General features: G+C 43.3%; 1 protein-coding gene across 1 annotated transcript in view; it reads left to right on the top strand.

Moving 5' to 3' along the window:
• Positions 1-1,007: 1,007 nt before the first annotated feature.
• Positions 1,008-25,751, top strand: part of ABLIM1 (actin binding LIM protein 1) — a 238,280-nt gene continuing 213,536 nt past the window's right edge. The window contains exon 1 of the mRNA XM_064144336.1: positions 1,008-1,137. Coding sequence (XP_064000406.1) covers positions 1,125-1,137 — 13 coding nt within the window. The 5' untranslated portion in view covers positions 1,008-1,124. The remainder of the gene's footprint in view (positions 1,138-25,751) is intronic.

Consider the following 25,751-nt stretch of genomic DNA (forward strand, 5'->3'; position numbering starts at 1 on the left):
TCATTTAGTTAGCATGCTGCTTCCTCACTGAACACCACAGATTGTGCTTTCTCATTCTGAGTTTAGAGTTGCCCATTCTGAAATTGATAAGAGCCTGCTCTAATGTGTTCACTATTCTGATGTGGTCTTCTAACCTGTCATTCTCGACAAGCTGGATGGTTGTTTTGCTTAACTCTTGCCAGCATCTAATAAACTGGTAGCATAGTGGTTTCCTTTTTAGTGTGGCTTGGGAGTGCTTGACTGAAGGCAAGTCTGCCGTGGGGAGGATGTTCCACCAGATACTGATCTTGTTCTAAGGCGCTTTGCAGCTGGCTGCATGCTACGTTTATTAACAAGCGAGGAGAAGGTTGAGTACTCTTTGCTCCGTGTTAATGCCAGGATTGTTTTGCAGACTTCATTGCTATGATTTTTATGTTCACACACTGCTTGCACGCTGACGTGAAGGTGTATGGGTGCTCTGCTGTGCTGCCGTTCGCTAGGTGAATTCCAGGCTGTGCCACACATTTCAGTGTCGGGTTATAAACGAGTTGCCGAACGGCTCAGTTAGTGACTAGCACAGCCGTCTCCCCGGCGCTGTAACGAGCACTCAGCTGGCCCAGGTGCTTCTTCCCCCTCTGCTTCTGCAGCCGCTGTGGCCGCCCGAGAGCGCATTGCCGTGCGGCGAGCCGCGCCTCGCACACCCACCGTGTGACACTTCCCTGCCACCCTACCAGTAGCCAGCACCGCTAGGTTCCTCTACCTCCCCCCCACCCCGCCGCCACCGCTCCCAGCGCTCAGTCCCGCCTCACCGGAGTCAGCGCGGCCCCTCGCCGCCCCTCCCTCGCCCGGCAGGCCAGTCCGCGGCGGCACACACGGACACGCCCGCGGACACACGCCCGCGGGCTCGGGCTCACGCTCGCCCGCAGGCACCGCAGGGCGGCCCCTGGCGCCGCCCCGCATAGCGGCGGGCAGGCAGGGGCGGAGGGAGAGAGCGCGGCGGCGACGCGGACCCGCCCGGCCCAGCCCGGCCCGGCCCAGCGCCGCCGTCCCCCCCGCATCGGCCGCCGCGGCGCGGAGGGCGTAGGGCTGTGCGGGCCGTGCGCTGCCACCGCTGGAGCTCCGCGGGGTCCCCGCTGGCCTGAGCCATGTCTGCCAGAGGTGGGTCCCTGCCGTGCCGCGCCGGGTCCGCGTCCCTGCCAGCTTGCTTGGGCGCGCACGGAGGAGCCGCGCTTGACCTTGCGCGCCTGGCCGTGCTGCAGTGCCCCGCTTGCTGCGCTTGGGCGGAGGTTGCGCGGGCGATTTCGGAGCGGGGGAAGGTGAAGAGGTTTCCCCGCGCCACTGGCCCTCGCCTGCCGGTACCGTTTTGCAGTTCGGCCGGGGAAAGGGCTCCGAAGGGGGCTGCGGCGGGGCTCAGCGCTGCACAGCATCCTTCGAGGCCGGGCACCCAGCCGCACCTGCCGGTCGAGGCGTGGGAACTCCGCCTGGCCTCTCCCCAGCGCACGGGGGCGGCGGTTTGTTGCGTTTTAAATGGTGATGGGAGTGTGTGTGTGTGTGCGCGCAGGGAAGGGGTGGTAGTGATGAGGGAGGTTAAGGTCTGAAGTGGGTGGCTATTTCTGCTTAGGAGGTGTTAAATGATGGGTACTGGCGTGTCTGCTGGCGGGGCATCTGGCTTGTCCTGCCATTGTAAAGAAGGTGCTCCTCTTCGGGTGTGGTGGCAAATTCCATCGTCAGATTGTACCTCTGGTGAGCATTTGTATCTGGCTGAAAATCAGCACTTTTAATTCCAGATTAAATCTTCTTTTGCTTTAATTACGGCCTAAACTTTGAATAGTCTTTGTCCTTTGCCTGCATTTGTGCATAGGCTCTGACTGTGTGCTTGGATAATCTGGGCTGGAGAAGAAAAGATCAACCTCATTGACTGCAGATCCTGGCTTGTTCCAAACTTCTGCTCACAATACGAGAAACTGATGCAGGTGTGGTCCAAAGACTGGTGCTTCTGGGTTTTTAGGAGATAGTTAGTACCAATTAAAGGACTGGGAACATGAAGTTAAACATGTTCTGAACGTTGTCACAAGAGAGCAGAAATACTTGTAAGCGTTTCTCAAAGGCAGAACACTGCACAAGGACAAATAAAACCACTCCCAGTTTTCTCTGAACTGAAAAAATACACTCTTAAAAATATGTACTACAAATTAACAACCCCCTGAATGTAGAAATAGATCTTGTATGTTTGTCCTTTTATTTATCTGCATCTTTATGTATTAAATACTGCTCACCATGGACTATCTTTTTAATTTGCTTGGATTCACACTGATGCTTAGATGAGCTTCTTGCACATGGAATGAATTGTGTGACTGCTGAAAGGCTGTCAGCATTCTGTGGTTAGGACCATATTCCTAAAGCATCACACCAGTTTTAGATATAAATAATAAATGGTGTTAGAGCAGCATAAATCTTTGTGGCACAGTAGAATTCTTACTTTAGGAAGAAATGGACTGGATTGGTCTCTGAAGAATCCGTTTCTGGAAGAACACTAAGTATATTAGCATCAGGGCTGTACTAAGGCTGCATTAGTACTTGTGGGGAAAACCCAGCAGAGCTTTATAATGTGGATTGGACTTTTTGTCTTGCAAGGGGTATCTCTGGATTTGAGGAAGTGGTAGAAAAAAATTACAATTGCAGCTCTGCAGATGACTCACCGGAACTTAATCATATAGAATGGGAAGCTAGGAAATGTTTCCACTGGCCATATTCCCTCTTGCCACCAAACCTCTCTCCCAAATTTCTCTTTCCTGTTCATCTGCACAACACATGATGTTTGGTGCCTGCTTGACTCTGCTGCAGAGCTGCCTGGAGAAGAAGGGTGAACTTGTTCTCAGCCTCTTCCATGCCATCTAAGTTTTTCAGAATAACTCATTGGAGAGAGGGAGTCCGTAAGACTTGAGGGATGCAGTGAGTAAGATTCATAGAAGACATTGAGATACTGATGTCTATCAATATCAGCTTTTCCATTTTAACAAATTAACTTAGTTGGGAAAAAAGTGCCTGTGAAAAGTTACTCAGTACTGGCCAAAGGCTCTTTGAGGCTGAAGTAGTATAGACTGACATTATTATTAATCATTTTAAACACTGCTGCCATTAAAATGTTACATATCAACATAATTTTTACACATTTATGTAATATGCTGGATCTTAATGAGGTTACCTATGAGAATATAGCTTAATTAAGAAGAGAGTCTTTGAGGGATTAGGGCTTTGTCCAAATATCAGATAGGGATCCTTTCCTTCATGAAGGCAGGTTACCTCATGCATATGGAGTCTCATTAAAACCACTGTATCATCAAGGTCTGCATGCTCAGCAAATATTGATTGTTAATATTTTGTTATGTTAGCTGTCCAAAAGGTGATCATTATTATTCTGAACGCATCAGCACTTGGAGCTGTCGGCTTGTTGATCATATGCAAAGCAGAACAGGAATGGCAAAGGAGTTAAAAACTCACCTGTGCCATTTTTATTACTAAGCTGCAGTAGATACTCAAAGGATAGTAGAAACCGTCACAGTATTATTAGTGTTGAATCTGTATGGGTCTCTATTCGTCTCTTTTGCTCCAGGAGGCAGCATGGTCTAGTGAACTGACTGCAACAGATGACAGAAGAAACTCCTGAAACCCAGCAGTACTTTTCGAGTGTTCCTTTTAACTCTTCTGTTCTAGTTCCCTGTTATTTAACCCTATGAGGAGAGGCTGAGTGAGCTGGGAGAAGGAAGCTCTTCTAGAGAAGAGGAGGCTCAGGGGTGACCTCATTGCTGTCTACAGCTACCTGAAGGGACATTGTAGCCAGGTGGGGGGTGGCCTCTCTCCCAGGCAACCAGCAATAGAACAAGGGGACACAGTCTCAAGTTGTGCCAGGGTAGGTATAGGCTGGATGTTAGGAGGAAGTTCTTCCCAGAGAGAGTGATTGGCATTGGAATGGGCTGCCCAGGGAGGTGGTGGAGGCACTGTCCCTGGAGGTGTTCAAGCAAAGACTGGATGAGGCACTTAGTGCCATGGTCTAGTTGACTGGCTAGGGCTGGGTGCTAGGTTGGACTGGATGATCTTGGAGGTCTCTTCCAACCTGCTTGATTCTATGATTCTATGAAAACTACCCATGTAGTCATTGACATTATGACGGATTGTAAATCAATATATGAAGTTTAACTAAAATCACAAATTCATGTAATTTTGCCTTAAATGGAGCTCTGGTGAAGAGTTTTGTGCTTCCCTAATACTCATGCAGTAGAAGTAATGGTAGCTAACTTTTGGAGAGGGATTGCACTGAGGTCTAGTGGCTCACCTGTGCTTTGAGATGAATTCTCTGAATTTTTCCTGTATTTTCTTCCACCCTTCACACACTAGGCTGTTGCAGCCCTTCACACCTGTCCCACACTTCTTGCTGTTCTAAGTTCTCTTACCTTCTGCTGCTGCTTTCCTCCAAGTGCAGCTCTAGCAGATGTTTTGACCAAATGCCAGATGAAGCAGCACAGCTGACTATCCCCAGAAGCTTGAACAAATAATGATTTTGGAAATCTAGTGATTGACTTGGGAGCTGAAATGAACTCTGAAAATCCCTTTTCACTTCCCCATCAAGTTGGAGCCCTTCCCAGGGCACTCTCACGACCTGTCCTGCAGCCTGTTGGGATCAGTGGAGAGTTGCTGTTGACGTCAGTCAGGCTTTTCAGTTTTGCAGTTCGCAAGAGGCTGCATATTCTTCTTTGAGCTGTTGTTAAGTAGTTGTTATTAGGACTCATACATGACTGATTTTGGGTGTTGGGGTAGCCTTATAGGTTGCTGCTTACCTAAGGGGCTGCTTCAAAGAGCTGTAAATTCTCTGGATGAAAGACATTTCTCTAAAGCCAAGTATGACTGTGACCTACTTGTGCATGTTATCTCAGACTGCTTAAAAACTGTCAAAACTACTTGTTATCAGGAAGGTCTAAGTTAATGGAAACATGGCTATTTTTAACTATTATAATCTTCAGTTCTGCTAGAGCAAACAGTCACAAATGGCAGTGTTTGGTGTGGTGAAATACAAAGATCTTTACTACATTTCTTTGGGAAGAATTAGTATGAGCTGCGTTTAGTCCAGTAGGCAACTTCTTCAGGAATATAAAGGCATGTGAATGGGAGCTTTACCAACAGTGGTGTCTTTTAAACTTTTTTCTTTTGTGTGTATGTGCCATAATAAAAATCTCTGAATTTTGACAGAAAACAGTGTTAAAGAAATATTATTGCTGTCTAATATTAACAGGTTGTACTGTACCACTCTGATGCTGCAAGTGTGGGTGTTGTAGAGGAGATAATTACATTTTTTAGCCTACTCAGTAGTCAAAGTAGTAGGGTTGTTTAAGAATTTATTTTATACTACAATCCTTGTCTTTCCCTATTGGAATTTCTACCAAACATAGATCAAATGCTTCTCATTTCAGACAAACAAATCACCATTGATGTTGGTATAGAATCATAGAATGGTTTAGATTGGAAGTGACCTCAAAGATCATCCAGTTCCAACCCCCTGCCATAGCAGGGACACCTCCCACTAGAATAGATCCCTCAAGCCTCATCCAACCTGGCCTTGAACACCTCCAGGGAGGGAGCAGCCACAACCTCCCTGGGCAACCTCTTCCAGTGTTTTGCCAGCCTCGCTGTAAAGAACTTTTCCCTAACATCTAGTTTACATCTCCCCTCTGCCAGTTTAGACCCATTACTCCTTGTCCTGTCATTACAAAACCTTGTTGATAGTTCCTCCCCAGCCCTCCTATAGTCCCTCTTCAGATACTGGAGAGAGATTTTGTCCTCATTTTATGAGGCAAGAACTAAACGATCTTTTTCATTTCTATGAGTCTCAGAGCCAAATCAGAACAGGGAAGTTTATTCCTCTGGGCCTCTTGTTGGTCTTGTGTTTGCTCTCACATGAGCCAGTAAGAGATTTCTAGCAGAAGCTGATAAACTTTAGCTCATTCTGTTTTGCTCTGTAACAGTTCTTTCTTCATCCACACTGTGTGCATTGCTTGATTGATCCATCTCACAGCTGTGGACTTCTATGTGAGGAAATCACAGATTTTTCTATGAAAGAAATATTTATATACTAAATAGTCAACTCCTGCATATTCCACCAATAACCTTTATTTTTCTTTTGCAAACCTGCTACCTCCTCAAATAGCTGTAGACATGGCTGCTGTTGCAGGCAGTGGTGGTTTTGATTGAGGTCTATGCTGATTTATTTATATAACTAGCTGCTAGGGTCAACTTTTTATTGTGGTCTGTGATTCTCGTGGTAATATTGTTATACCTGAAGGAACCAGGCACTGAAGGGGTGACAATATTATCTGCCAGGTCCTTTTTTAAATATATTGCTGTGTTTTTCTAGTTGTTGTCAGAGAGATCTTTCTTTCAGGCATGTAATAATCTGTTCTTGATGTAATTTGTAGCATAGCTGTTGCCGAATGCCCTCAGGCTGAGAGACTTAGAGAGTGGAGGCAGTGTAAGCTGGCTGGACTTTCTTTAATATTACAACAAGAGAAATTTAGCATGTTTACAATAGTTAATTATTGTAGCTTTAAGTGCTTCTTGTTCTAGCATTTTCCACCATTTTCCTTGGCACAATTGCTCCACAGCCCATAGGAGCATGCTCCTGGCAGGGTTCGGTGCTCTGCAGCATGACCTGAGAAGGAGCTGTGTGTGCAGTCATGCCGACACAGCTGCTACCACTTTGAATACCTGTGCAGTCACAGTTTGGAGCTGACTATGAAGGTTTTTTTCTCCCCAGCTTTTGCCCTGAATTCCTTCTGTGCCGATTTCATGCTGTTATTTAATCCTATCTGCACTTTCTGTGTATTTCTTCCAAATACATGTAATGACTTTGGTTGCTTTTCGGTTTGTTTTGGCTTTGTGCTTTTTTTTTGTTTTCTCCAGTCACTCATTTTAGGGCTTGAACCTCAATTTAGTGGCTTAAAAATCTCAGAATCAGCACCTGGACTGTCACTGCAAGCTGTACTTGTCTGTACAGGAAAATCAGTTGCTGCAGCCAAATCTTTAGACCTTTTGTTTTGATAGGGAAGAAGAATATTTTATTGAGGTATTTGACTTATAACAGCAGTATCTCTTTTAAGCTGCTCCTTTTAAAGTTTTGCATATTTGTCTCACTTTTTTTCCCCCTTCAATAAAGCTTAGCCTGTGCTGTTTAACTTTTGTGATTAATGAAAATTAGGCCTGAATGCATGGAAAAAGTTGCATAGACTAATGGCAACGGCAAGAGGAAACTGGGACAATGAGGTAGGATCTATTTTAAATGCATGGCTTTGAAAGGAATTGCACAGAAGGAAAATAAGCATCAGCTTATGGATGGAAAAGCCAGTAAAATTGCTTTTAGTTAAGAACACCAGAACCTCATGTACTTTGTGGTCTCTGAAAACAATCTCTTGGGATTTTTTCTTTTAATGGGTTTGAATTGAATATTTAGAATTATTTTATTCTACCTAATAATGTAAGTAATTGAAGATGAAAACCATACATGGTTAGTTCACATGACTGGTGCAGTATTTCTTATAGTCTCCTTCTCTGGAGACCTTCAGAACCCACCTGGATGCATTCCTGTGCAGACTACCTTAGGGGATCCTACTTTTGGCAGTGGGGTTGGACTCGATGATCTCTGGAGGTCACTTCCAACCCCTAACATTCTGTGACTCTATGATTCTTCATTTTGCAGTGTGAAGGCAGACATTTGCAGTGGAAAGCAGACTGGTCTGTAAGTTCCAAGACCAGCAGGTAGCCCCTAGTTTTGTTTTTTTTTAAATCACATACTGCCTAGGGTTCAGTGTGTAGCCTAAGCAGGTGGTGGTCTTTACTAAACCCAAGGAAAATGGTAGACATCATATAGTACTAGCAGAAAAAGCCTCTGTGAGCTTCCCTTTTAAAGAGCTGCTCAGCCCTTACTGTGTCATGTTTTCAGCAAGAGCTTCCTTTTCAGAAACTCAAACCCAAAGAGGAGTCCCAGCCTTGTAAAGATGACTGAGAATTGCATTCAGTATTTTTACCAGGCTGTAATATAGGGAAATCCTTGCTTTGTAAACAAGAGTTGACCAGACAGGCTTCATCAGGGTGCACCTGTGACGGAGGAGTCTTGTGTTCTTTTTTTCCCATGCATAAACCAGTATTAGTGCTTTGGTGAGTCAGTTTGTTTCATGTAAACCATAAAGCCATGTCCACAGTGCAGTGCCTGCTGTTTACATGCACACATTGCAGTTAGACTTAAACTCAGCATGGTGTTGGTTGCATAGAGCTTTCATGAGAGATGAATATGAGCTACCTGCCTAAGTACCTGCCCAGTTTCTTGTTTGGATTTTGCAGCCTGCGTTGGCTTCTGTGTTGTTGCAAACAGTTTGATGAGGCCAGTTTCAACAGACTTAGTTGTGGTGATGAGTCTGGTGCAATTACATAGTCTTGGAGTTACTGCCCCCTGGCTAGAGAATATTGCATACACTTCACATTTGCTGAAACCTATTCATTTGTTCCTCTGGGCTCTACATTCTGAAGTGGAAGGAGAATCTGTTGTCATCATTGCAAAAAAGGCAGGTGTGTAGAATTGTGAAATAGGAGCTCTGAAGAAGACAGTGTACTCAAAGGTGAGGCAAAAGTTTTATATTTTTCCTGCAGCATATTTGTGATTTCAGTTTACACAGTGATGTAAGAAAATGCTCCGAGCCAGCCAGCAAACTGTGAGGTCCTGTCTCCTTGAAGCCCTTAGACCTTTGCTTAGCTCTGGAGCATGCTGAAAAGTGCAGTATGTGTTGCTGTTTATTGAGGAAGCCAAGAATGTATTTTGCTACTTCATGTTTATAGGTATTTTTTTTTCTCTTGGTGAGTTACTGGAGAGCACTCAGCAGTGTTCCTTTTGGATAGATCAGAGAACTGAGTGGCCTTGTCAGAGTGGTCTTTACAAGGACAACATGTTTCTGGAATGTCAAAGCAGGTCATGTATTGTCATAGAGATGGGCAGACACATTTTAATACAAAACACAAAGCTGAAACACTTCCCCTAACTTTTTTTGTTGTTTTGTTTTAATACTTGTCATTCCCTTTGCTATACCTGGAATCTCAGCTTAATCATTTTTAATGTGCTCTCATTTAAAATACTCTTTCCTTCAGTGAGTGTGGACTGTGGGATTTCATGCAATGAAAGGATTCTGCTTTAATTACTGTCATTATAAAGCTGATTTTGTTTTTATTGCATCAGCTGGTATGAGGCATCTTTGATCAACAGTCAGCAAAACTGCTGCTCAAATTACAGTTTCCTTTTAACTAGTGATGAAAGCTTTCAGTTTATTTTTGGTATTACAGAGTCTGGGAGACAACCAGGTTAGATAAGAGATGAAACATAGTTAACGATAAAGAAATATAGCTAAGCGAGTATAGTACAGCCCTGAGAAAAAGATGTTCCAGCTCTAACTGTGTGGCCCTACACATGCAGAGAAGGTGGAACAGTTTATGCCTCAGCTCTGGTGGGGCCACACCTTGAGTATCATGTTCAGTTTTGGGCATCTCATTACAAGAGGGATGTTGAGGTGCTAGAGCAAGTGCAGAGAAGGGGAACAAAGCTGAGGAAGGGTCTGGGAATAAATCTTATGAGAAGTGACTGAAGGAGCTGGGAATGGTTAGTTTGAGAGAGGAGGCTGAGACCTCATCGTTGTCTACCACTACCTGAAAGGAGGTTGTAGAGAGGTTGATGCTGGTCTATTCTCACAGGTAAATAGTGATAGAACAAGAGGGAATGGCCTCAAGCTGTGACTGGGTAGATTTAAACTGGACATTAGGAAAAAAAAATTCCCAGCCAGAGTGGTCAGCCGTTGGAATGGGCTGCCCAGGGAGGTGGCTGAGGCACTGACCCTGGATGTTTCAGAGTTGTTTGGGAAGTGGTGCCTGGGGATATGTTTAGGGTACACCTTGTAGAGCAGGGATATCAGTTGGACTTGGTGATCCTGAGGGTCTTTTCTGACTAGGATGTTTCTGTGATTGTGTGAAACTACTGGCTTTCTCGACTGTCCTAAGTTGCTAGGTTCAACAGTTGTGGAAGAGCTTGCTTCAGTCAAGACAGTGTGAGGTGAATGAATTTCATAGAATTAGGATGTAAAAGAAGAGATAGGTTTAGGACTTGCCATTTCACGGAAAGTAGTAGTAAATTGCTTGTTAGCAGAGAAGGAATATAGCTAAGCATGTGGTCAATAGACAATGTGGAATTCAGTGGTTTTCTCAGATAAAAACCAAAAGGGGACACACACCCTCCCCTCATCCCCTCCCCCTTTTTTATCTTGAGTGAAAGCATACCAGAGTGAGGCATTTTTAAAATCAGGTTTAGTTGCAAAAGCAATATTACCTGTGAAGCAATATTTTATCCCTGCTAATGAAAGTCAGCATAGAGGAAGTATACTAATTTGTCTGCCAAGGAGTTTCTTTATTCCAGTTGAAAGAGTGTGTACATGCATGGCCAGGCTGTTCCAAGGTGTGCATGTGAATTCCTTTGTTCCACAAATGGAAATCAGCAGGTGACTTGAGTGGTTTATGATGGGCAGAGCTGTAAGAGCCATTGCCTTTCACTGGAATTACACCTGATTTTATTTCTGTTAATCTTAGTTTCACCTGAACTCATGACTATCCTCTGCATATGAATGTAGATGCACAGGACATGATTTGAATGTTTCTCTGGCCTTCTGCTGCTATTGTATAATTTTCTCTTTTATTGTCCTAGAAAAACAATAAAACAATTAAATGATAATCAGACAGTCCACTAAAAATCTGTGGCATACGCAAATAGGAACAAAATTTATTGCAAGAAGACAATATTGTTATATAATAATGTGGTTATCCAAAACTGTTTATTCTGCTTTATGAGCTGGAGATAATCCCAAAATTATCCAGTCCAGACTTTGATCTAGGGAAGAATAATAAAACTTTGATCATTGTTGAATTGGCAGCTGCTATATAAAGCCTATGTCACAATTCTCTCTTAGTAACATCAGCTTAAATCCAAAATAACTGAAAAAAGAATTTGGTGATTGCAGCTTAGGGATGCTTTCTGACTTGACCTGAAGTAATCTCTGTCCAAAAATATCTATAAATAGTTTATCTGTTTATTTCCCCCCCTTCCTATTTCTGTTGCCAGATGTTTTGCTAGTTGAGATGAATAACAAATAGGTTTTCTGTGCTTAGATGTGCAATGCATATTCGGACCCCAGCATTTCAGAAAAAGAAGCTCTGGTCAACTCCTTATGTGCATTCATAACATAAATAATCACAGTTCTGATGTTATTACCTTGTTTTCTGTCTTTCTGAAAATGTAATTGAAAAAAAATATATATAAAAGTTGTCCATAGGCAATGTCCATGACTGTTGTAGTTGACACAGTGATACTGTAGTTCTTTCCATGCTTCCAACATAGTAATTCTTTTCCTGCACATTTGTGATATTCTTCTCTTGGAGCTGCAGCTGAACAGTGGCAAATTTGTCTGGCTTTAATCTTATAAAATGTAAATGGGAATATAAAGCAAAGAAAGCTATCTAACCTTTTTTTTTTACTGTAATTTGGGATTTTGGAAAACTCCAGAACTGAGGCATAGGAAGTTTCATGTAAACATGAGGAGGAATTTTTTCCCTGTGAGTGTGACAGAACAGTGGAACAGGCTGCCCAGGGGGGTTGTGGAGTCTCCCTCTCTGGAGATACTCAAAACTTGCCTGGGTGTGTTCCTCTGTGATCTAGCATAGGTGAACCTGCTGTGGCAGAGGGGTTGGACTGGATGAGCTTTTGAGGTCCCTTCCAGCCCCTGACATTCTGTGATTCTGTGGTTCTGTGATTCTGTGTATGGGTCAACAAATCTCACAGACCCGTGAAGTTTCTACCCATAATAAGTTCAGTACGGCCAATGGCTGAAAACTTAAGGAAGAGTTGATCTTAGGGTATGTAGTGTGTTTTGTGTATGTCAGCATAACAGGAGCTCAGTCCCTAGGTAATGCTGAGAGTTTTTAAGTGTTGAGCAGCTCATGTAACTTTAGGTGTAGCATTTCCTTCAGCCGGGCTGGCGCTGGGCTTTGCAGCCAGCCTCTTCTGTACAGTTCCTGGTGGTGCAGAAGTTCAGCAGAGCAGGAGTCAACCTTCCCCTTTACTGGCTGCATTTTGACTCTGTGGCTCCCTGACTGGCACAGATAATCTGCAGATCTTCAGTTTTCGTTAATAACGCTGGTCTTGTGTTTTAGGCTGCAAATCCTATTGAGATAAGCATGTTCAAAATGTAGGTTTGGGAGGTTTTGTGACTCTCTGCAAAGCCATTTCCCTCTCTTTCTCTTGTCCTCTGGTGACAGCTTTTGTGGAGAGTGGAAGTTCTCTTTTTACCTTTCTGCAAGGCACGCAGGGCAAGCAGAGCAGTGCTCTGAGATGCACTTTGTGCTCTGTCCATTGTTGCCACTCTGTGTTTGTGAAAAGTAGAAAGACTGTGTGCCTAAAGGGGGATGCAGAATCCTGCCATCTTGCTATTTATGATGCTTAGGAGGTATTTTTAGTAAAGGTTGTTGGCGCTGTTGCCCAAAGGGGATGGCTGAGTGAGGGTAGGTCAGGAGGCAGCCAGATGAAACTAATGAAGACTGTGGCTGGAATTGCAGGGAAGGGGTAACCCCAGCATAGATCTCTTTGGTGGTTGTGTGTGTGTCTGAATGTGTGTGTACAGAGTTGATGTATAGAAAATAGCTAAAGATTGTAGTCTTCTAAAGATTATAATCACCTGTGCTCACCACACAGGAGGGAAAGAGATTAATTAGTTCTTATGTTCCACACAGTTTATCTTCCTGAAAGACTATCAAAGTTATGTGGAATGTTTCTTATAGGGTACTCAGTTTTTATAGCTGAATCCTCCCTCCCAATGTACAGGTCCAGAAATATCTGTATGTTACTAACACAAATTTTGACTCAGTTTTCTAGGGAAGCAAGGTTGAGATTGAGCCTTGTTCTACTCCTGTGAAGTTTGCTTCCTACACTTTCTTCTTGATTGTTAAATTTGCTTCCTACACTTTCTACCTTAGACTGCAAAGTCACGAGAGCAGTGGATGAAGGAGGCAGTGAGTAAGAGCTGGAGAAAGTGGAAAAGAAATAGAAGGGCATCTGGGAACAGTGAGCAAAAAAAGACATATTTAAAGCAGAGTGAGGTGAAAAAGTCATCTTCAAGCTGGTATAGAGGCAGAGCTGACACAGACTAAAACTGGCCCTGAATCTAAAAAAGGTTAAAAGAGATGGGAGTGCAGAACATTTGGAGAATTGCAAGAGGGAGTTGAAAGTGCTCTGATGTCAAAGAGATTTTTGGTTTGGTTTCTTTTTGTCTGTCTGTTTGTTTGGACATCCCAAGTAACCCAGCAGTCAGGCCATGGAAGTGCATGCTGAAGTAAATGGCAATTGCTGTAAATATTTTTGTGGTTTTCTGAAGGCAGTGGAGGAAAATACTGGTTTGAAATCGCTTGAGGTAAAACTCTTATCTGCCTAAACCTCTGAATGCTTCACAGACTGATCTAGGAGCTGGTGCTCTGCCAAATCCTATTTTTAAGCAATTAGATTTCTCTCCCAGCTTTACAAAATGATGCTTCCCTGGCAATGTCACACAAGCATAGGGCCTGAAAAGGAGAGTAAAGCACGTGTACAAGCCTATGACTTCTGAGGGGAAAAACATAAAATCAATTTTGGTGCTGTGTTTCTGTGTTTGCATAGCAGAGCTGATCTTCAGTGAGGCTGAACAGCTCCAGCCTTGATGCCTTTCCATCCTGCTGGCTTACATGGTCCATGTTGCTGATTTGAAAAAGAATCTGCTGCTTCCCTTGCTAGCTAGTTAGCTCTTTTTTTTTTTTTTTTTGTTAATGCTTTCTTTGCATAGCAAGTTGAAATTTCAAGCAGAAGTAGGGCAACAAGGCTGGTGAAAGGCCTGGAGCACAAACCCTATGAGGAGAGGCTGAGGGAGCTGGGGTTGTTTAGCCTGGAGAAGAGGAGGCTCAGGGGTGATCTTATTACTGTCTACAACTACCTGAAGGGAAGTTGTAGCCAGGTGGGGGTTGGTCTCTTCTGCCAGGCAACCAGCAACAGAACAAGGGGACACAGTCTCAAGTTGTGCCGGGGGAAGTATAGGCTGGATGTTAGGGGGAAGTTCTTCCCAGAGAGAGTGATTGGCATTGGAATGGGCTGCCCAGGGAGGTGGTGGAGTCATCGTCCCTGGAGGTGTTCAAGAAAAGCCTGGATGAGGCACTTAGTGCCATGGTCTAGTTGACTGGATAGGGCTGGGTGCTAGGTTGGCCTGGATGATCTTGGAGTTCTCTTCCAACCTGGTTGATTCTATGGTTCTATGATTCTAAGTATTAAGAGATTTCCCAAAGCAACTGGGAAACCCTATCAAGTGAGGAATTTAAAGAGATTCTCTCTGCCAAGAGAAGTCCTGTGTTAACTCACTGAGAATGGATTCATTATGAGATCAGCTGCAATGTCTTTTTGATTTCTGGCATGTCTGAAGAGCGCCACAGGTGCAGACAGAACTGATCAAAAGTAGTTTCAGGAATTATAGAATCATAGACTAGTTTGGATTGGAAATGACCTCCTGAGGTCATATAGTCCAACCCCTCTGCTGTGAGCAGGGACATCCTCCACTAGATCAGGTTGCTCTGAGCCCTGTTGAGCCTCATGGTGCAGAATTTGCTCCTAACATCCAATCTAAATCTCCTCTTCTCCAATTTAAAACCATTGCCCCTCATCCTGTCACTCCAGGCCTTAGTAAACAGTTTCTCTCCAGCCTTCTTGTAGGCTCCCTTCAGGTACTGGAAGGGTGCTATTAGGTCTCCTCAGAGCCTTCTTTTCTCCAGGCTGAACAACCCCAGGTTTTTCAGCCTATCCTCACAGGAGAGGTGTTCCAGCCCCCAGATCATCTTCATGGCTGTCCTCTGAACCCACTCTGTCAGGTGCATGTCTTTCCTATGTTAAGGCCCCAGAGCTGGACACAGCACAGGTAAGGAGTGGATGTAGTTTTTCTATATGAAAATACAGTTCATGCAAATGAAATTGAGAAGACAGAATAACTGGAAGAGAAAGTAAATCCCAGGCAACCAGCAATAGAACAAGAGGACACAGTCTCAAGTTGTGCCAGGGGAAGTATAGGCTGGATGTTAGGAGGAAGCTTTTCCCAGAGAGAGTGATTGGCATTGGAATGGGCTGCCCAGGGAGGTGGTGGAGTCACTGTGCCTGGAGGTGTTCAAGAAAAGCCTGGATGAGGCACTTAGTGCCATGGTCTAGTTGACTGGCTAGGGCTGGGTGCTAGGTTGGACTGGGTGATCTTGGAGGTCTCTTCCAACCTGGTTGATTCTATGATTGTATGATTCTATCCCTGCTGCTGCCTGAACACAATTAACAGTTCCAAATTTAACAGCTTCAGTTACAGTGTATCTTCCTTCGTGCTGATGGGAAAGCTCAGTTTACTTAGTGTGTTCTTCTCAGCCGCAAGTGTTACATCAAAAATCTGGCCAATGGGCCATGTAAGAGAGCATCTGAGATCTTTCCAAGTTCTGAGATAAAAAAATGATGTGTGGATACCATCATGGGGGATTGTTGGTCCACTTAAAATGTGTGCTAGTGTCCAGTTCTTAGTAAAGCACTTAGCATTCATTGATGCTTCTACCACAGTCTGTATTCCAGAAAAAAATACTCATCCTGGACTGAAGTAGTTCTTGACTACAATTAAGTTTCATTTTTCTACCCCACTCTCCTTAATTTCTGTAATGCAAAATAAGGCAGTAGGAAATCTTTAATTCATCTTTTCATTCTCTCCAGCATTATTTGTCATTAATATTTCTGGGCTCTATAAGCATGCCACTCTTAAATTGTTCTTCTTTGGAGTACAAATGTTTAGCATCACATTCATTTTCTACTAGGAGCTGCAAGTTAAAAACCTTTCTAAAATGCTTGTTTTCCTGTTATATCCATCTTGAAAATGTCAGGCAGTATTATTGGCTACAATTCAGCATAGGATTCTGCAGTATCAGAGGGTGAGGCAGACCCCTTTGATCCCTTCAGTCTTTCCTGACTGCTTCAAAAGATAATCAGTATGCCTTTTATTTCTGATCTATTTCTTGCCCAAATGGCAGTTCAGAAACCACAGTGTTTGTTTTATGGGCAAAGAATATATTGACCAAACTGTCCAAACCCATCTTTTTTTTTGGTAGCAGAGCTCTTTGAAGGCAAGCTATACCCTGTTGTGTAAATCTGGAGTAGCTGTGGAGGCCAGCAGAGTAATTCCAGATTTGTGTTCGAGAGAGTCAACATTTTGGTAATGATATAAAGCATAGGAAGACACTGAGCAGAAGAATGGTTATGGAGATAGTTCATCCTGACTTGAAGCAGGAAAAGGCAAAGAGATTTTTCAAGTCTCTCTCACCATTAGTATTTTGCAACTTCTGGGGTTCTCTGCTGTGTGCATTCTGAAACCCAGTTTAGGAGACTTTGTTTAAAACAAGTGGGATTTTGCATGTTCATTTGTATATGACAACAATACAGAGAATCACACAATGGTAGAGGTTGGAAAGGACTTCTGAAAATCATTGAGTCCAACCCCCCCTGCCAGAGCACCTCAACAGTATATTGTTATTTAGAAATATATTGTGAAAAGCATGTGAAAAAAAATGTGTTCATGTTTGTGCAGTATATGTACAGCTACATGAAGCTGAATTGTCCCTGTGTGAAAGTACAAAAGCAGGCATTGTGGTCTTTGGGAAATTGCTCTTCCTGGCAGTTATAACAGTCTAGGTAAAGTCTGTATGTCATCTGCAGTCTGCTTTATCTCATCTAGGACATCCTGGATAACATTCTATCCTAGGAAGAAGGTGTGAAAATTACTTTTAGTTGCTTCTAGAGTGTTATGACTGATACCAGATGTAGCTTAGTGCAGGGAAGAGAAGGTTTAAAACTGGAAATTGATCCTACTCTTCATTAGTTCAGTTCTGTATATTGATCAAAATATTGCTGTCCCTTCCCTCCTCTCTCCCTTCTTAGAATCATAGAATCAGACAGGGTTGGAAGGGGCCACCAGGATCATCTAGTTCCAACCTCCCTCCCATGGACAGGGACACTTCACACTAGATCAGGCTGTCTAGAGCCTCATCCAGCCTGGCCTTAAACACCTCCAGGGATGGGCCTTTCACCATCTCCTGGGGGAACCTGTTCCAGGCTCTCACCACCCTCATAGAGAAGAACTTCTTCCTAACATCCAGTCTGAATTTTCCTATTTCTAACTTTGTTCCATTCTGCCTAGTCCTATCACTACCTGACATCCTAAAGAGTCCCTCCCCAGCTTTCTTGTAGCCCCCCCTTATGATATTCTTCCCTGTGGGCTGAACCTTGCTCTGAACTGAGTAGCTCTGTTGAATACTTTTGCCATTGAGACAGCTACATTGGAAGCCAGCTGGAAGCATGAGGAACTCTACCAATTGTATGTGCATGTAAATGGATGTTTTTATTCAATCATGCATGATCAGGTGCTGCTGAACATGATTTCTGCTTAGCTTAACCCCAGGCAAGTACAGTTTTGTTTTGTTTTGTTTTACTAGGGCGTAGTTTGCTTTCTAGTCATGCCTTATCTTCTCTAAAGAAAGTGCACTATCTGGCTATAGTTGTTACTTTGTTTTATAACCTATTTGGAGTACCTTGTGTGCCAGGAGGGGCGTGGAGGTCTTACCCCTAATCTGGAGTATGGTAACTTTCTGTCTCGGAGGACATAAACACTGTTAGCAGGATGAATAGAGTCAAAAGGTTGTTCAACAGCTAGAGGCAGAGATTTACTGCATGTTTTCATTACCTTTGCATCTTTTCATTACTTCTTATGAGCTAAATACTGTGTGAAAGGGAGCTACAAAGGGGAAGGCAGCATGCGGCGTTATGTTTTCTGATGCCAAGTCAATGCTCTCTCTGATTTCTTCTGTATCTTCTCTCTCTCTCTCTCTCTCTCTCTCTCTCTCTCTCTCTCTCTCTCCCTCCCTTTTTTCCTTCTAAGCAGAGATTTGGCAATGGTTGTTTTTCAATTTATTTGACGTTTGGCCATCTGGAGCTGAACAGAGCTTTAGTCACACACGTTAGCTGTGTTAAGTGGAGCAATGTAGGATCTAGGGGCCAGATTCAACTCTGAAGTAAGCACAGTGGGATTAGCAAAGTTGCATCAGACTGGGTCTTCCAGAGAGCTGTTTGCTATGCAGGTTGCTGAGAAATTTCATCTTGTTTTCTCAGCTCAGAGTGAGTTTGGTGTGAAGATCACAGGATCACAGAAATATTCCAGTTGGAAATGACCCTCAGGATCACCAAGTCCAATTGATATCCCTACTCTACAAGGTTCACTTTAAATGATATCCCCAAGTACTACATCCAAACAACTTTTAAACACGTCCAGGGTTGATGACTCCATCACCTCCCTGGGCAGCCCATTCCAATGTCTGACCACTCTTGCTGGGAATTTTTTTTCCTAATGTCCAGTCTAAACCTAGCCAGTCACAGCTTGAGGCCATTCCCCCTTGTTGAATCACCTGTGAGAAGAGACCAGCACCAACCTCTCCACAGTGTCCTTTCAGGTACTGTAGATAGCTATGAGGTTCCCCCTCAGCCTTCTCTTCTTCAAACTAACCATCCCCAGCTCCTGCAGTCTCTCCTCATCATATATATTCTCCAGGCTTTTCCCCAGCTTCATTGCCCTCCTCTGCACTCACTCCAGCACCTCAACATCTCTCTTCTATTGAGACACCCAAAACTGGAGACAGTACTCAAGGTGTGGCCTCGTAAGAGCCAAGTACAAGGGGACAGTCACCCCCTGTTCTTGCTGGACACAGCATGGGATGCTTGGGATGCTTTGAGTAAATTGCTGGACAAATACATGGAAGCCTGTCAAATAATTTCAGTATTCTGTTTCTATCCAAGTTAAAGCAAATAATATGTACTTCTCTCTTCATAATACCCTGTAGGGTAGTTGAGATCTACTGAGGGCCCAGAGGTAGTGCTTACAGAGCACATACTTTTGGGTTGCATTTAGGGTTCATTGTATTCCACAAATATTTACCCAAGCCCTGCACCTCTCTACCCCAGCTTTTCTGGAAGGGATGGCTCCAAAAGGAGAAGATAGTGAATACAGCTTTATTAGGTGATTGAATGATTTACTTCTGATTTTTGTGTTGACTTTGTGTGCTGAGTACAAGGGATGATGCTGGTTTCAGTGGACAAGTTGCCTGAGATAAGGTTCTTTCTGTTTCCTTGAAAGTGAGGCTCTCAGTGATTTTCTGGCCAAAAGTGTATATTCCACAATCATTGTGCCTGAGATTTCCACCTCCACAATTATGATGCACAGCTTCTTTCTGGATCATATGAACAGCCAATAACTGGGTTTTGTGCCTCTCATAGCAAGGCAACAATGGGGCTGTGCCTCCAATATGATAAGTTTAAAGAAGTTTATAGTCTTCTTGCTTTTATGTTATGAACCTGCATCCTTTGATCTCAATTGTGTGTTCCAGGTATATCTACACATGAGGAAGAATATTACTTTGAAGACAGTTTCTTCTCTACTTATAAATTTGTCTTATGACTGTTAAGACTAATTGATGTTGTCATGGTTTCTTGAAAGAAGATATCAAGGCTGAGCCTGGTTAGGAGAATGTAAACTGTGCCACGTTCAAGTGTACGAACTATATTGTTGCTGCTGAAGTCCAGATATGCAGGAATCAAAGCCTTCTGTTGCTCCTGTCTGCAGATCAGGGGCTGCAACTTGCCATATGACATATGTAACATCTTTTTATTGAAACAGTTTGAATAGCAGTACAGGGAAAGTCACAGTGGCTTGAGTTTTAGGATAGGACCTATATGTCTGGTGTATAGGCTGATCTGAAATGCATGTCAGTATGACTCAGTTGTTAATGCTCAAGGTTCACAGGTGTTTGCTTATGGCTACTACTGCTGTGGTTATGCTTTTGATGTAGTTTCAGACAAAGCCCTGACATTAATTTTAAAATTCTTCTATCCTTTTTGGTTGCATCCTTGCAAATTTCTAGCCAGTATGCTGCTCAGCCTGCTACTGAGTTTTTCTCCATGTGTGGCACAGCTGGGGAGAATGAAAACCAGCAGGATTATAAATGTATATAGCTTCAGATGTTACCTTTATTTTGTCAACATGTAGTCTAGTTAACAACTAGTGACTTCCTTTCCTCATGGACTTCAGTTTCCCTGCTCACAAGCAGCTATGTTGGTCCTTTTTACAAAGCTTTAGATTAATGACTATAATGCACAATACAATAGAGGAACTCTGTTCAACCACTGCTCCCTCACTTAGCAGTCAAGCTCTTTAATAATTAAAATTATTGCCCATAGTAGGTTTCTGCCTTTCCTGATGTCCAGAAAAGCAGATCTAGACTTGACCTAGCCTCTTCTATTCTTGTGCAGATATGCTGAGGGCTGAGCCTAAGTGACTGCTGCCATATGTTGAGGTGAGGAGCTGCAGAGCAGGCAGTAGAAGCTGATCTGCAAAAATCACCTCACCAGGATTTTCAGATTTGTTATGAGAGAAATGGTTAAGAAGAGCAAAGTATGGGACATGAAGTATTATGTAGCCCACATACAAGATTAATCATTGAGAAAACATGTTTATACTTGTGCCAATATTAGTTAATTTCAGTGTAGAGTGTCTGGTTAGCAGGCTTTTACCAAGACTTACGTGCATCAGAAGTTGGACTGTAGATGCCTTAAAATCTATGAGTTATGGAATGGAAATAATTTGAGACAGCAGTTGTGGAACACATTTTGCTTATGACTTCTAACCATCATAGCCATCAGTTATCACCTGTAAGTTGGTCTTTGCCCTTGAGTGCAAGCTGTCATGCTAGTCCAGCGAACAGAACTGCCTGTTGATGATGTGACAGAAATGACATGGCTGAAGGTCTTGTCTGGCAACATCTGCTCATGGTCCAAGCTCAGGCAGGAATCTGTGGTGTGAAGTGTCCCACATCACTAGATTTTGGGGATTTTATTTCAGAAGCCTTAGTTCTGTCCTCTGCTTAAAAGAGCCTGTATAAGGAAGTTTAAAATAGCTGGGTTCATTTTTCTTACTGTGTTTCACAGAATCACAGAATTAAGAAGACCTTCAAGATCATTGAGTCCAACCTATTACCTATCACCTTCTAATTAACTAAACCATGGCACTGAGTGCCTCACCCAGCCTTCTTTTAAACACCTCCAGGTATGGTGACTCCACCACTTCCAAGGGCAGCCCATTCCAATGGCCAATTACTCTTTCTGTGAAGAACTTCTTCCTAACAGCCAGCCAAAAAGATTCAAAACACCAGAGTTTTGTGTCCGATGTTACCATGGAAGTCAGTCAGAGCTGACCAGAGTTCTGTGATACTCCTGTGCTAAAAACAAGCCTGCTCAAATGTTCCTCAATGCTGGAGCTGCTTTCCTGCTCTGTGATTCGACATACCAGGCGTCAATGGTTAGTGTGACTGATGAGGGCAGGTGCAGGTCAGGATTTATAAAATGAAGCTGTTACATTTAAGAAGGTTAGAAAGCACAGTCGATAACATAACAGACTGAAAGAGTTGAGGCTGTTCAGTCGGGAGAAGAGGAGGCTCTGAGGTCGCCTTATTATGGCCTTCCAGTATCTAAAGGGGACCTACAGAAAAGCTGGGGAGGGACTTTTTAGGATGTCAGATAGTGAGAGGACTAGGGGGAAGGAGCAAAGCTGGAGGTGGGGAGATTCAGACTGGATGTGATGAGGAAGTTCTTTAGCATGAGAGTGGTGAGAGGCTGGAATGGGTTGCCCAGGGAGGTGGTTGAGGCCTCATCCCTGGAGGTGTTTAAGGCCAGGCTGGATGAGTCTGTGGGCAGCCTGCTCTAGGGTAGGGTGTCCCTGCCCATGGCAGGAGGATTGGAACTAGATGATCCTTGTGGTCCCTTCCAACCCTAACTGATTCTATGATTCTATAACCTAGCAGTGCTGTGTTGTTCCTTCACTGTCATCTAGTCCAACATACTAAGCATGTCTCTCGTTACCTAATCCAGAGTGGTGCTGTCTCATTCGTGCAGGAAGAACATTAGTGATACTTGGAATAGGCTTAGGTAGGATTTAAATGTCATGCAGATGTGGGTTAATCCTTTGCAAGGGGTTGTAGTCAGCCTTTTATGCAAACACATAGCTGGCCTTTTTGCTCCAGTGTAGGTATGAAAATCAGCAGCTTTGAATTACAAATGCAAGTTCTTTTAAGTGCACTTGGTAGCCCAGGGACCATCACAATATCTGTAATACACTGCCGTGAAAAGATGTAACAGACATTTACTACAGCTTTTTTGTGATGCAAATCTTACTTCTAGTTAGGTGTTACTGATTATTATAGAGAAATAGAGACAAGGTTGCATTTTATGTTCTTTGAGCAGGGTAAGTTAAAAGACATAATCAGGTTTTAACTGCTTAAAAAGAATTAATAACATCTCTAAACATGTTTTTGCTCTTTCTCAACCAATCATAAACTGGTATACCAGCTGATCATCTCAGAGGAAAAGGAGGTACAGGATAACAAAATCAGAGGCTTGTATTGAGGCTACATTAGGAAGCAAAATAGAGCAGGTTTAAAGCTGTGCTTGGACGACCTTCAAATCCCATCTGCAGATTTCTTTTTAGCTTCAAGTTTCAAATGTCAGCTGCAAGTAGATCATTGCACTAGAAACACTTAGGCAGTAAAAGATCAAGGATGTCCTTTCTTTACATTTGTTTTAGAGGGGAGAGAGCTGTGTTGCCAGATTAGGAACTGCTGTCTTTGAAAAGACTGATGTTTCTGATGCATTAATCAAGGATGAAAAATGGGAAGTTCTCCCCTAGGTAAAACAGAAACATTAAAAATCCACTATGTTAACATACTACAACATACTGCTTCAGTCTGCTGTTTGGGTTTTATGCCATGAAGCATGAATATTCATGGCTAAGAGCTATAAAGATTTAGAGAGCGTAGAAGATTTTATGAAAGAGTGAAGGAAGAAAGCCGCAGCAGTACTAGGGTCTAGTTGTGGTTAGTTGTGTTTGCCTCCTTGAACTACAGAATCTACCAAAAATTCCAAAATGCAAGTGGAAGGGAGGAGTCTGCCCCCCACTCTCATTTTAGCTGTGAACTCCCTTGTGTGTTTCTGTTGCTTGCATGAAAGAAATGGAGGTAAAGGGGAAGCATATGCAAGGCACCTTTATTTCAGAAGCTTTAGGTCAGAGGTTTCTGTTCATCAGGGTGATCTTCGAGTTCAGTGAAAACATACTGAGCCTTAGCTGCCTCCAAGAGGCATTTGGCAGAACTGAAGTACTGTAAAAGCTTTAATTGTTAGCAGTGATGTCATTCAAGCTTGATTCCCACTGGAATTTCCTCTTTTTTAATTATGGTCCTGAAGATGATAACTCAGCAAATGCAGCTGCAATGCTGCTGTGGCATCAGTTAATCACCCAGGCCGGACTGGACAGAAGATGGATTTCTTTACCTTCATTATGAACAGCTGTAGTGAAATGGAAAGGTTTAGATGACTGAAGGTCCCTTTTCAGCTGTGTTACAGTGTGAAGACTGCAGAGTCCTAATCCTTCTGTGCAGTTCTCACGTGTCCACAGTTTCAAATGTGTGCTGGTGCTTTTCCCCAAACAAGAAACATCAAACACATCAAACTCCAGTAAAGCAGCTCATCTTTGGCTCTTCAGTACAGCTGTAAGAAAAAGCTTTATAAATGAAACTAATCCAGCTTCAGCAGCTTCCTTTTAATAGCTTTCAGAGGTAAAGGAGACAGATCCTGTTAGGAATAAATGGAAGATACAGAGTGGCTTTCTTAGGCAAATGCAGAGAGATTATTTCTGGGATGGCTTTGGGAGTAGCACTCTGGTGATGTTGATTTCGCTGTGGGATTATTCTTCTGATTGCTGCTTGCTGACCTGCTCCTTGAAGAAACATGTATGTCCAAATCACACAATCACACAGTCACAGAATGTCAGGGGCTGGAAGAGACCTCAAAAGCTCATCCAGTCCAACCCCCATGCCAGAGCAGGATCACCTAGACCAGATCACACTGACAGGCATCCAGGCAGGTCTTGAATATCTTCAGATAGGGAGACTTCACAACCCCCCTGGACAGCCTCTTCCAGTGGTCTGTAACCCTCACAGTGAAAATGCTGTTTCTCATGTTTATGTGGAACTTCCTATGCCTCAGTTTCCACCTATTGCCCCTTGTCCTGTCACTGGGCATCACCAAGGGGAGCCTGGCTCCATCCTCTTGTCACTCACCCTTTAAGAAGAATATAGCTCACAGGATTCACCAGCAAAGCCTCAGCTGTAGGAATGTGGCCTACTGAAGTGTCAGTTCACTCCTGCAATGACCTGATCCTCTCTTTATCTGGTCCTGTTAATAATAAGCAACTTTTATGTAATGTGTCTGAGGTGCAAGCTGTAGCACCTGAACATTATTCCTAATAAACTTTGAAGCTAATCAGAAAACATATATTTATGTTGCTGAATTGGGTCACTCTTCCTACTCTTCCTTTGTGAAATATGATTCTGAATTTGTTTGGGAGCAGAAGTAACACTTTCCTAACACCATTATTTTGTTGCTTAAGCATTTCAAATCCTCAGGCTGCTTTGTGTAACATGCCTCACAAAGCAACTTCCAGAAATGTCAACAGAGGTGAGAAATTATTAGTTTGGAGCTTGCAAATTAATCTCACTGCACCAAAGACATGCTCTTTAGACGTGGTGACAGGAAACAGTGATAAATATGATGACAGTCATAGTGATAAAGATATCCCACAATCTGTAATTATGTTCTTCCTAGCTTGTTAATTAAGTGATTTCCACGGCATTCTTGTGGGAAGGCTGTGTATTATTACTAGGGCACTGCAGAATTTGGTTTGTCTTCAGTGATTTTTCAGTACAGGCTTGTAGCTAAGTGATCTATATTGTCTGTCCTCAGAAGCACACCTGAGTCAGGAGTGACCTTCCTGATATTACCTGAGTCAATTTCTTTCAGTGCCCCATGCCTGGAGTATTCCCCAAGATGTATTTAATCATGCCACAGATGACTTGCTTGTGTAGTTATAAATTGAAGTATAAAATGAACTCTTGGAGGTCTCTTCCAACCTGGTTGATTCTATGATTCTCTAACCAGCAATAGAACAAGGGGATACAGTCTCAAGTTGTGCCAGAGTAGGTGTAGGCTGGATGTTAGGAGGAAGTTCTTTACAGAGAGAGTGATTTCCCATTGGAATGGGCTGCCCAGGGAGGTGGTGGAGGCACCATCCCTGGAGGTGTTCAAGAAAAGACTGGATGAGGCACTTAGTGCCATGGTCTAGTTGATTGGCTAGGGCTGGGTGCTAGGTTGGACTGGGTGATCTTGGAGGTCTCTTCCAACCTGGTTGATTCTATGATTCTATTCTATGATTCACCTCCTGCTGTGTAGGACCTGAGGGCCCTAATAGAAGGGGCCTGGCAAAGCCAGTAAGATTTGTAGGATGTCCGTATTAAGTCCAGGCTTTCAAAAGATGTTAGGAACAGCTGGTGCAGCATTTTGGGAGCCTCTTGTAATCCAGAGCTAACTCAGGAATAATCTGTTGGCAGCTGTATTGTTTCAGACTTACCTTTCCTTCAAAACAGTAAGTGGAATTTTAGTGATTTAAAATGGACAAGATCAAGATTTT

Source organism: Pogoniulus pusillus, chromosome 6 (assembly GCF_015220805.1).
Source record: "Pogoniulus pusillus isolate bPogPus1 chromosome 6, bPogPus1.pri, whole genome shotgun sequence".
NCBI classification, from domain to species: domain Eukaryota; kingdom Metazoa; phylum Chordata; class Aves; order Piciformes; family Lybiidae; genus Pogoniulus; species Pogoniulus pusillus.